This window comes from Nyctibius grandis, chromosome 5 (genome assembly GCF_013368605.1).
Source record: "Nyctibius grandis isolate bNycGra1 chromosome 5, bNycGra1.pri, whole genome shotgun sequence".
NCBI lineage: Eukaryota > Metazoa > Chordata > Aves > Nyctibiiformes > Nyctibiidae > Nyctibius > Nyctibius grandis.
The window spans coordinates 81415119-81427412 of record NC_090662.1 but is presented as its reverse complement, the minus strand read 5'-3'; the positions used below and the strand labels follow the sequence as shown (position 1 = coordinate 81427412).

At 38.5% G+C, this 12294-nt stretch overlaps 1 protein-coding gene across 3 annotated transcripts in view; it reads right to left on the bottom strand.

Moving 5' to 3' along the window:
- PHF21B (PHD finger protein 21B) overlaps nt 1–12294 on the bottom strand; it is a 174470-nt gene that overhangs the window by 18716 nt on the left and 143460 nt on the right. For all 3 annotated transcript variants that reach the window (XM_068401975.1, XM_068401976.1, XM_068401977.1), the window contains 3 exons: nt 9930–10280; nt 8013–8135; nt 2799–2850 (listed from right to left, as the gene is read on the bottom strand). In XM_068401975.1, coding sequence (XP_068258076.1) covers nt 2799–2850; nt 8013–8135; nt 9930–10280 — 526 coding nt within the window. The remainder of the gene's footprint in view (nt 1–2798; nt 2851–8012; nt 8136–9929; nt 10281–12294) is intronic.

Here is a 12294-nt window from a genome sequence, read left to right as displayed (position 1 = left end):
CATGCTAGTAACCTATATGGAAATATTTCAGGGTTTTTATTTTGCTACAGTAAAACATCATGTGCATTTTTAGAATGACCTGAACTAAAGAATTCTTTTAAAGTTTTCTTTCTATTGACCTTTATTTTTTTTTAACACAATGGTAATGATAAAAGGTGTTCTAACAGCCTAGAGAAAGAGATTTAATATGTTACAACCATGCACTGCATCACAGAATTGGGCTATCTTATTCCTTAGTTTATTAATTTAAAAAATATAACCCAAACCGAAAAAATATAACCCAAACCGAAAAAAAACCCCAAACTCTAAACTGTAACACATTTGACAGAGATTAATACATTTGAAGATAGCTTTATGTTGGAGGCAAAGCTTCAATGAGCTGCTGCCTTCATCAATAAACACTCTGTATGGTCATTCTATGAGGCCCGTAGTGACAATTTATCTTCAGCGAAAGCCATACCTTGCAGAATGTCAGTCAGTGGAAGCGGCTGTGTTCACTTACTGGTAAAGGCCGCAAAAGATGCCTCACACTCGGGCTCTGCAGAACAGAGCTCTTTTCCCACTAAGGGCAAAGCTGCTCCTCTGCATGTTAGGTGGAAAGAGTGCTAAGCCGATAGAGAAATCCATATAGAACTGGATCATAGCCCTTCACCACAAAATTAATGAATAAAATGAAGAAAAGCAGTAACACTGTGGATTAATGATACTGTGTGAATAAGCTTTTAATGATCCAATCTTGATACAGTTTAATTCCAAAAATGTGAAATTGAGAAATACATTAGAAGTACTAAAATAAACTGAACTGTGTAATGACCACTGCTTCCTGATAAATAGCAATGGCTGATAACCGTAAATATGATATAGCACTAAAATAATAACCTTTAGCATGTGAAAGCTGTAAGGGTATTTTTGACAGTTGTAATCACCAATGCTCATGAAGAAATATCCTTTCCATATTAAATCACTCTTGGTGGGAGCCATTTTTTTTTAAGCTAGTAGGAATATAAAAAGTGAATTTGTCTCAAAGAATTGATTCTGTAGGATTATTAGTATTGTAGCAGTTAGGTTCAAAATGTATGTCTCCGCACTTACTGTAGAACAAACAGAGCAGAGCGGTACTTGATATTTTGAACATAAGCATTAAATCCACACAAACAATTTATTAGTTACAATAAAATCAAAGGGTAAAGAATTATTCAAAACAAAGTTCTCTCTGTTGTAAGAATAATTTGCACTTCAGCAACATTTCAAATATTGTGCTGTTTTCCTTAAACAAAGAAAACAAGAATCAGTCATTATTTGCACTTTTTGGATTATAAATCTTCTCCCAAAATTGCTGTAGCTTTTTAATTTCCATTTCAATCCATTACCATTAAGGGATTAAAAAGGCCGCTGGCTTAAAGTTCCTTCAAACTGCTTTCAAATTCTCAGTCACTGGGACATTAAATGATTTTCTAAAATGCAGTTTTAAAGAGGAAATACACCAAAAAAAGGCAACAAGACTCACAGAAAACCTGCTGCATATATTGAGAAGACCTTACAATTAAGATGCCATTTTCTCCCTAATGTACAACCTCTCTTAAAACCAAAGAACAAGGAATCTTACTAAAAAGAAATCAAGCTGTAAAATGGTAGATACCTCTTGAGTCAGCAAGGTATCTAAGCATGTGTCTAACTCTAAAGCACATAAAACTTAAACTCAGTGCACTGGAAATTCCTAAGTATTTTGCTAATGGTGGTTCATGGGATGGGTTGTAAATGTCAATTATCATTAATATTTTTTGTGATCAAGAATCATTGTCAGCTGGCACAGATACCAGATTTGTTCTCCTTACACCAGTGGAACCTCACCAACTTGTATTAGCTGAGCGTGTAAGTAAAATACATCAGGCTGTAGACTTTTTCTTAAAAATAGCTGTATCTTCTCCTCTGTCCACAAAAGCTAACCCATTCTTCCAAGAAATCCCCACACTCACCTCACACCACTGGCAAAGTTGCTGAACAAGCTCTTTTTTCCCCTCTCATCTATGTTTTCAGAAAGACAAAGCTAAAGCAAAGAAAGGTGCAAATCTGCTAACTCTTGCAAGGTATTTTTGGCAGGTTGGAAAAGTAAAGTGAACTGTGTGCAATACTGAATTTAGTTTATGTGCAATATTTTTTGAACTCATATTCAGAAGCCTAGGAAGGCATACCAGCAGCTCTCACACAAAAGCAGAATCAGACTGGAATTTTGTTTATATTTTGGCTAAATGGGGGGAAATGAGGGGAAAGAAGTCTTTGTGAGAGGTAGTTTTCTAATTTCTTTAAAATCTTATAAAAAAAATGCCAGATTTTCACCACCATTTTACACATTATTCTGTGGAACTCTAGAGATGATTGATAGATGATTAACTCAAGAAATGAAAGTCCATCTCACATGGAAGGAGGAGAGGGCACACTTGCTACAGAAGTTCTGGGTAAACAACTTTGAGCCTTGCTGACTCTTCAACCAGATCAGTGCCGGTCAGAGCCTTTGCAGACTTTTTGTTTCAGTATCATCCTCCAGTTGTTAACATCCTTTAAAGGACCATGATGACTGAGTGAGCCCAAATGCCAGCTTACACCAAGACTGCTGGTGCTGGCTGCAGAGCCAGTTCTTTTATGCCTCTTGAGCTGTGCAACGGGATGGGAGGTGAGGATGAAAAGCACAATTCTGCATAGGAAACATTTCACCTAATTTTTTATTGCCCTTCTGAGGACAGCCAAGAGAAAATATTTCACTCAAAAGCTGAACTGTAAAACAACATATGCTGGCTTACCTTCCAAATGTTCTGTTGTAACCAGTCCTAATGCTACCATGAAGGCAATTTTCTAAGGAAAAAATAAACAGGAGTTAGATTTTCTGCTACAACAATCATGGTAGAAGTAAGTAAATAAATAAATCTAGCACTGACAGAATAAACCAGGTAAAGGTCTTTTAGAAATGTATGTTATTTGAATGCATAGTAATATGAAGAACTTCAATTGAAGATTTTCTTCAGATATGCCTGGTCAGTCACATCCTACCTGTATGACTACTGATTTTGTACAGCACGTGATCAAAATTCAGTCAATTCATTCAATTCAATTTCATATTGCTAGCTGCTTTGTTACTCCACTCTAAAGAGTGGATAAGTCATTGTGTATTATTAGTATCTGGACATAGCACTGCTTTTATTGGATGTGAGCAAGCTGTATAAAGTAAGACAAAATATGATACACTTTCACTGAACTTTACAACACTAAACAAGATATTTGAAGAATATTGAAAGTCCAGGGCCTCACCCCAAAAAAGCTTTCAGATATTTCTCTTCCCAAGTTACAAGAAGAACACCACATGCATGAATTACGAAGAGGAACACTAATCCAATATTTTCCCTCAATGAGGAGCAAACAAATGTCTCTCACTGACACTGGCGAACTCATTTTGCAGTGAGGAATCTGATCTAAAATATAACTTAGAATTATTTTACACTATATATGGACAAAACACATCTGCATACTAACAAATCTTCCAATGCAGTAATAGGGCAAGTACTAGAGCAGACTCTAAATTTTCTGTGAATGAATTTTCATTGGGAAAATTTTCGTTGCAGAAAAAGTTTTTCTGAAGCTTTTATTCCATCTTTTTGATGGAAAACTGAAATTCTGCTGTGTTGTTCCAAACCCAAAATGAACTGAAGTCACATCTGTGGTACCATGGGGTCTTTGGGATCTCTTCCTCCCTCTGCTGTGCTTAACAATCTTGTTGGATCATGTTACCCAAGTGGCTTTTTCATGAGGTGCAATTCCATAGGAGAGACAATCAGACTACGAAACCCAAGCTATTAGGAAATCCAAGCAAGCAAAGCTCACAATCCAACTCTGATAAAGCACACAAAGACCATAGGAAGATACAATTATCATATTCACCCAAAATAAAATGTGAAGATTTAGGTCAAACTAAAATACAGTGTTTAAGCAGTAGAAGGTCAAAACATTCTATTTCAATCAAAGAAGTGTCAGGAGAACACATTTCAACACTTCCAAGTCAAAATTAGTTTGACCTTGTTTTGTGAAAAGTCTGATGATTCAACTTTTCATTTCAGTTCAGGACAAAATCAACTAGTAAGTCACCGTAACTACCATTTCCTTTGCAATTCTGACTTTCACACAGTGAAATTGTGAAAGAAGAACATCCTCATTTTGTAGATTAAAAGATCTAGCTTTGGGGTGGGTTCTTCAAAATCTGAGGGTCAGGATTGGACATCTATACCCCTCTTGTATCTATGAAAATATCTTTGTCAAACAGGTGAACTAACAACCTCAGAAGACAGGAATATTTTCTTTCTACAATCTCCTACTATGTAACTCTCCCTGTAGATTAAAAAATGGTGATGTAGAATCTCATCACTGGAAATTTAGATATATTTATGCTGTATTTCTCCCTTCCGTAACTGTGGTAATGACAAGCACATGTGTTCATTTGCATGTCAGACCTTGATTTCAATAATGTTCACTCCTTACATGCCTAAAACACCAGCTAGACACAGTGGGGGCTCCACACCTGAAGGGAAAGATGAATATTTGATCTGAGATCCACTGTGCAGGTCTGAGAAGAAAATTAGTCAACTGAGTAGAACTACTAGCTTCACCTCACCTCCACCAAAAAGTAACTTTGTGGCAGGATACATCTCAGAAGTAATAACGAACACTTAGGTATAGAACCAGAAAGTCGGAACGGTTAACGTGCAATTTTATCTTCTCAATGAAGCACAGAATGCCTGTATTACCCAGAGATTAAACTGTAGAGGGAGCATACATTTTCTGACTTCTAAACTAAAATTATTTGAGTACCGGAATGCTTGCTAAACAATTTCCTCTCTTCATGCTAAAATTATTTCAATACATATTGAATTAAATGTGATGACAGCATACTTGCTTAACATATGAAGAACCTTCATAAATGGACTTGATAATTATCTCACTATTAAACACAGGAAGGGTTAGCTTTTATAGATATTTGAAAGATGGTTCCTTTTAAAAGAATTCCAGTAGACACTGTATTCTTTTTAACAAGCATATTATATTAACAGCATATTTGTTTTTATGGGTTTTGCTATTTCACACTCATATAGCTCGTTGGACTCAACTCAAAATACTACTTCTGCTGCAATGCTTTTCTTTCAAATATCACAGAGTCTATTGGTTCTCCTCTGTGCAGGAATCCACAAAACAGGCTTCAGTTTCTCAAGATTTTCAATCCAGGCCTACCGCTAGCATTTAGTTCACAATTGCAACGTGTCTCTCTTCTCATTCTTAGGTGGGATTAAAAACACTGTTAGCTAAATAACCAGCATTTATGGCAGTAATTTTTCTTTTAAATAAAAAAAACTGCTAGAATGTCCTGGAAAATGTTGTCATAAATATAAAAATATAGTAATATAAAATTTTTAAAAAGTAAAAGGTTTTGGGATTCTGTTTATTTCTGTGCTGAACTCAGGTCCTTTTAAGAAAAAAAGAAATCCAAAAAAAAACCCAAACCCCCAGGCGCTTGCTCCCCAGAGGAGCAGCTCCCTTGCGTAATTCCTTCATTTCTTTGCAGAAGTCATTCTGCTGAAAGAAGGCACATCACTAGACAGGCAGTTGTTGACCTCCCATCCCCAGCAGAGCCCCACTGACGCCAGGGACCGGGCAGCCCATTCCTCCAGACCTTCCACAGCCCTGGGGGGGACTGAACCCACACAGCTCATATCCCAGCAGAGGGCTCTAACCACCAGACCTGGGACGTCCTGGGTGGCTGAGACCCTCCATCCTACTTCTGGGAAAGCTATTCCACAGCCAGGCGTCCACGCATCCTGCCTGCAAGACAGCGGATGCGAGGAGGTTTGCTTTAGTCTAATGATGATGTACATGGGAAAGGAGAAATCTTTGGTTTATGCAAAAGGCACAGGTATTGCAGAGGGCTGTGTCCAGGATGGGCTTCATGGCTTCCCAGCAGAATCACCAAGCCAGGAATAAAAGACAGTAATTATCCTCAGTCTTTTCTGTTCATTCAGGTATGCTCAATAACTGCATATGGGATTCCTGGCTACTGGTAAGTCTGGTGATTTCTGTTTTATTTGTTTTGAATTTTCAATTTAATTTGGTAAATCCCAGTCTGTCATGACCAACATTTATGTAGAGCCATATTGGAGTTCCTGCCTCAGTTTTGTGCTTTGAAGATAAATAAAGGTGTGGAGAGAAGTGCCTAGCGTGCTTATTGTGTTTTTAAAAATATCATGGTATCTTTGTTACTCCTTGCCTTAAATTTCATCATCTGTTTAAAAGCCATGAGTGCTTTTAGAAATGCACAGTATGTCTTTTCATGAAGCAAAACAAAGATTTTTACAAAACCGTTTCATTTTGTAATTACATGTTCTATTTATGTCATTACATGTATTTACACTAATTATGCTGTTAGTTCTAATTACACTAATTGCATAAATACATGATAATCAACTGAAGTTTACTTTCAAAGAACAAAAGAAATTAACTCTAGACCTACATATTTATGGCCGTGAAACAAATCTATGAAAATCCATCATACTTAAGGGCATAGCTTCCGCATCCTACCCAGAAAATTGTGCTTGCCGAGACCTCCAGTATACACGGTAGGAACAATGTTCTTGGTTACAAAAAAGGCAGTCAGGATATTCTAGCTAGCAATTTAATGAAAAGCTTGTTAAATTTATGAATGCTATACCAAAAAGTGTCCCCAGTCCTATGGTCTCTTCCTGCATCTCTCTAGAAGATTTTTGCTCAATATTCTTTCTGGGGGAATAAATTACAGGCCAAGAAAAATGGATGGTTTCTCTAGCATTCTGTTTCCAAGCAGGATCTCCTAGCCTTTCTGCCCACAAAGTGCTACACAACAAATAATCTTTTGGAACTGTCTCCCTAAACAAACCAGGAGCCGACAGTCCCACCATTCAGTGGCAATGAAGATTCATACGAGGATCACATTTTGAACTTGGGAAGTTTCTTAAGTTCTGCAGCGCTTCTGCATAAGGCTGTGATATTCTAGGCTAAAAGCCACTATTTATCCTCAGCGCTGTTCTAACTATACGAACCTCTTAAAATGGTAAAATGAATGACCACCCACGTGCCCCAAGTAACATTATAAATTTATATTGTAATAATCCTCTTAAACCTACAGCTCCAAGGATGCTTTTTTGCTACACATTTATTAGACTAATAAGGTTAAAATTTTACACGAGCTGAGCATTTCCCCAGTAGAAGTAGATTCAGTTTGTATAACTTCTCAAATTGCCTCCAAAGTACACACAATCTAATGTGAATACATCTAATCAAAAACCAAAATGCCTGTTAAAGAGAGACCCCCTTTCTACAAGGATTTCCAATTTATATTTTTATTTTACATCGCAAATACAGTTTGTGAAAGAGATGTAATCTTATAACCTGCTTTCTACTCTTACTCAGTTTGAAGGATTTTAATGTATTTCGGGATAGAAAGAATCTGTATACACGTGGGAAGACATGTACACAGCAAATGCAAGAAACTGTATTGTTAAATACAATCTAAAAATTGCAAGATTCATTACAAAGAAGATGTAAAACTAAGCTTACAAAAGAAACGTTAATTCAACCTCATAGGCAGCCTGTAAACCTGATGTTATATATTCGATAATATAAAAGCAAATATCTTGAGCTTCTATACACCTTTCACAAGGAATACAGCTATACCCATGTAAGGTGCCTAAACTATTATGAGACCTACAATTCTGAAATTTTGTGTCACTGGAAGGTTTGAATGATGCCAATCAAATTTGTCAGAGCACCTCACTGACAGGGAAATCACTCTGATTGCAGTGATTGGGTAGAGAGTTGAACAACTGGCAGAACCATGAGCATAAATGCAGTGATTACATATGCGCAAAGAAAAATGTTTAGAAATGGACCCCATAACTTAACCATACTGTAGCTCATTTATTAAAAAAAAAATTAAAAATTACCTCTGGATTTTCCTCCTTTTTCTTTTTGGTAGCAGGGGGTCCCTGAGCTGACTCTTCAGGAGGTTTCTTTGTCTCCACTTTACTTTCTGTCTGGGTTTGGACTTGAGGCTGAATAATGATAACCTAAAAGACAATGTACAAATAAAAGAAGAGAATTCACTACATGAAAGTGGATTTTTCTGCCTGAAACCTTTGATTCTTCTTTGAACGGTGATTTGATACCATGGTTACTTGATATACTACAGACAACAGATGCAAGTCACAAGCCAAAATATAAAAAGCCAAAAATATAAAAATCTGGATACCTAGCTTAGGCTCCTAAACCCGTACTTAAGTTTCTAAAAATTAATTTTTATAGGTGCATTATAAACCGACTGCAGCCTAAGGAAGCCACTTCAGTGCCTCTGAAAATTAGGACACTCTATTTAGAGGACTTCTGAAGCTGACTCAGCAGCCTAGCTTTAGCACTCATTTTGTCAGTGATTTTAAGGTCTTTCCTTTGATTTTTATTTTGCATACAGGTAGAAGCGATGGAATTACTACACATTCAAAACCTCAGTCATACTAGTGTTATTTCAGAGAAGTAAATGAGGATGGGAAGGAAGATACTCCTCAGTACTACTCATGTAACTGAGACCAGAGTTCAGTCCTCAGCATTTATGGGTTATGAGCAGCAGATGTTCAGTTTTGCATAAACAAAATAAACTATATGTGTTTTAAATTAGAATCCATTCTGGTTTAGAACCCATAGGAATTACTACACAGATCTCTTATACATGCATGTACGTTAGTACATCCGGCTGTTCGTATTTGAATTACCACATTAAGATTTATATGGTGCAGATAACATTATCTCAGAAGCTATTAAATTAAAAGGAAGAAAGGACAATTTCTGACCACGGAACTACACACGTGACTTTATACCCACAATCAAAGCTTCATGAAGGACTATGGAAGACCTTCCCAAGCTCATCTTCTTGATGAAGGTTATTGGATTTGAACACTGGGGCTTTTCCATCTATTTCATTGCTAACTTTCAATCAATGTTATTTAATTGTTAGATACTTTATCTCAACTCAGTCACTCTACAAGATTCAAGAGCAAGAAAAGGGATGGTATTCTTAACCAGCAGCCAGTTTAAGTAAGAGAAAAATAAATTATGTTAGAGAAGTGGGGAAGAGATGCCTAGTTTTATTTACCTCAAAAGCCATCCTACATCCTGTATTCTTTTTTGCACCATATGAGAACCTGTGCTGCCAACAAGACCCAAAGTTGCAGGATCCCAGTAGCAAATTATAACAAATGACTGCTGGGTCCATTGGCAGCCTTTATTGAATCTGTTTCTGGTATAAGAGTGGTGAAGTTCTTGCATTTCAAAGCTGAAAAGCAGTACAAAGAGGAAACAAGTAACTCACAACCTGATTTTTTCCTACTGATTCATCTGCTGATCAGTTTTGAAACCCTGAGCTCTCATTTCATTTGGTCTTTCCCTGAAAGTGTAGAAGGGAATGCCTGATTATTTGATACACTTCCCCGGCGTCAGTTGATATAACTAATATCATTGTATAATTGAAGAGGGAGTCCATAGGAAATTTGAGCCTGCACAGAATTCAGGCATATTATTAGTGAGGATTGGTTTAAGGAAATGGAAGATCACACGGTCCCATTAACATCAGGCTACATCATGTTGCATTTTGTTCCTCCTAAAAAATATGCATGTACACAGATAAATGTCTACTAGCATCCATGTGCCCCCTTAAGAATTTTCCCATTGCTTTCTGATTATTTTCTTCAAAAGGAACCACTGACATCACTCTGCACAGGGCTGTGCACTCCCAGGGGAACACTGCTTACATCTGCAACATAATTCCTGTGTTTGAAAACCAAAAAAAAAATGCCGGGAAAAGCAAAACCTACCTTGTTGTCGGCACTAATGAGGAGTGGTTGCACTTTAATGCTATCGTTGACCACAGAGACAGTCGCGCTGGTGCTAATAGGAGTTGCATTGTTGGGGGAGGTGGAAATGATGGCGTACGCCACACCTGCACTGCTCAGAGGTGATGAAATAGCTGTAGACTCGGTGACACTTTGCGACTGGCTGTTAGGTGTCTGTACATGGCTGACGGTGTTATTGGCAGTCGGGAGGGCAGGGCTGGGGTTTTTGATGCTGACTACAGTTGCCTTCTGGAAGGTAGGAGGCTGCTTGGAAGGTTGGTCTCTGCACGGGGAGATAGGGAGGCTGTCTGGAATCAGGGTCTTTGGCCTAACCTAGAAACAGAGATTTAGGCATTATTAGGCACAGCCTCACACCGTAACGAACAAACACTGCATACATGTGCTCTCCCAGTAGAATCTCTAATTGCAATAACCATGGAACAAGAGCATCTAGAAAAACATAATGCAGCAACCTGAAGTAGCCAGGCATTCATTTACTTGTAGATATATTCCCAGCACTCCTCAGTTGAATCGTTTTGGAGTCCTTAACTCATTGCAATGCTGAACAAGAAGGGAGGAAAAAGTCAATTCTTCACTTTTATTAGCACACATCCATACAAATGCTACTCAGGTCACATCCGGTTCTCAGTAGGGATGTTTAAGCCAAAGCCTGTGCAAAGAATGGAAACCACAGATGCAATAAATACCTGTTCTGAAGGACACAACACTCTTGCTATGAATTAAGGAGTGGAAACTGAATCATTAAGGGAGCGTGGGAAAGTATTTACAGGAACAGTAAGCAAATGCATTTATAGTGGTGGATCAGCGAATGAAGATCCTCACATTTTTAAGATGTGCCATGTTTAATGGAGAGGAGATCAATCATGCAACCACTCAGCTCACTTTAAAAAGAAAGAAAGAAACCAATAACCATTGAACTTCATATTTTGTTGCTGTGAGTAAAGAGCTTGTTTGCAGCTGCGGGTGGATGCAGAAGGAGCTTCCACGGACGGAGGGGGAAACTGTTTGCCAAGATTTGCGAAGGCCGCAGCTTTACCCAGAGCCATGAATGATGGCTGCGAACAATTGTTTCCAGCTAATCTGATGTGTTTCCAGTGGGGTAATTAACGTCACCCTGTCAGCACGGCTCTGCCTTAACAACATGTTAAGTACAGCTCCAGGATTGAAAATAAATAATTTAAACTGCTTCACATGAAGTTAACTTCACTCCCAGCTTATTCGTTAACACGGCCACACAAAACAGTCAGCTCCCTCTGTGCTTATTTCGTCCTGTCACTTCTCGCACGTTCCATACTGTGAAACAAAATGACAAGTTGTAACAGACAGACATTGGAAACAGCTGCCTATGTCACCACACTGTAGTCTACCGGAGCCCTTCCAATGATGCCGACTTCAATCTTGAGCCTAAAAGTAAGAAATTTAATGAAAACATGGGGATCTACTGATGTGCAGAAAATCATCTCTCAAGTCTGGCCACCATCCTCCATCGTGTCAAGGAGGAGACATACCCCCTCGTCCCCTCAGCGAGTATTAAGTGCAGCAACACCCGTATTGCGAACTCTTTGTGTTTTGGTAACTCGGCCCTCAATTGCCAGTAGGATCCTAACACCTATGAGCAGTGCAAACGTGTATTAGAGGCACAGTCCTGCTCGGGAGTGTCTAAATTGTCAGTGATCAAGGTAAATGCAAAGTGAAAGAGGAAACAGAGCCAAAGAAGGGCAAAGAGGAGGGTTTGCCCGAGGTCCTGCAGCAGACTCGTGACAAAGCCAGGAAGCCGCTGTGTTTGCCTCACAACTTCAGGGTGACACTGGAAGGCCTTGCAGACCCACTGTGAAATGGGGGTCGGTCTCTTCTCCCGGGTAACCAGCGATAGGACGAGAGGAAATGGCCTCAAGTTACGCCAGGGGAGGTTCAGGCTGGACCTTAGGAAGAATTTCTTCACTGAAAGAGTCATTAGGCATTGGAACAGGCTGCCCAGGGAGGTGGTGGAGTCACTATCCCTGGAGGTGTTCAAAAAATGTCTAGATGTGGCACTTCAGGACATGGTTTAGCGGGCATGGTGGCATTGGGTCGATGGTTGGACTTGATGATCTTTTAGGTCTTTTCCAACCTTAACAATTCTATGATTCTATGATGCGAAACTACGCTAAACTGTGACTAACCATATTAGAGATATACTGACAGTAACAGAAGTAGTTTTTGCTTGTTTTCCTCTACCCAATCACTTTATGTAATGATTATTTGATTTATTTAGTTAAGATACCAGACAAATACCCCAGACAAGATGTTTAAGACAAGAGTATATAATTATCTTCCATAATTAGTT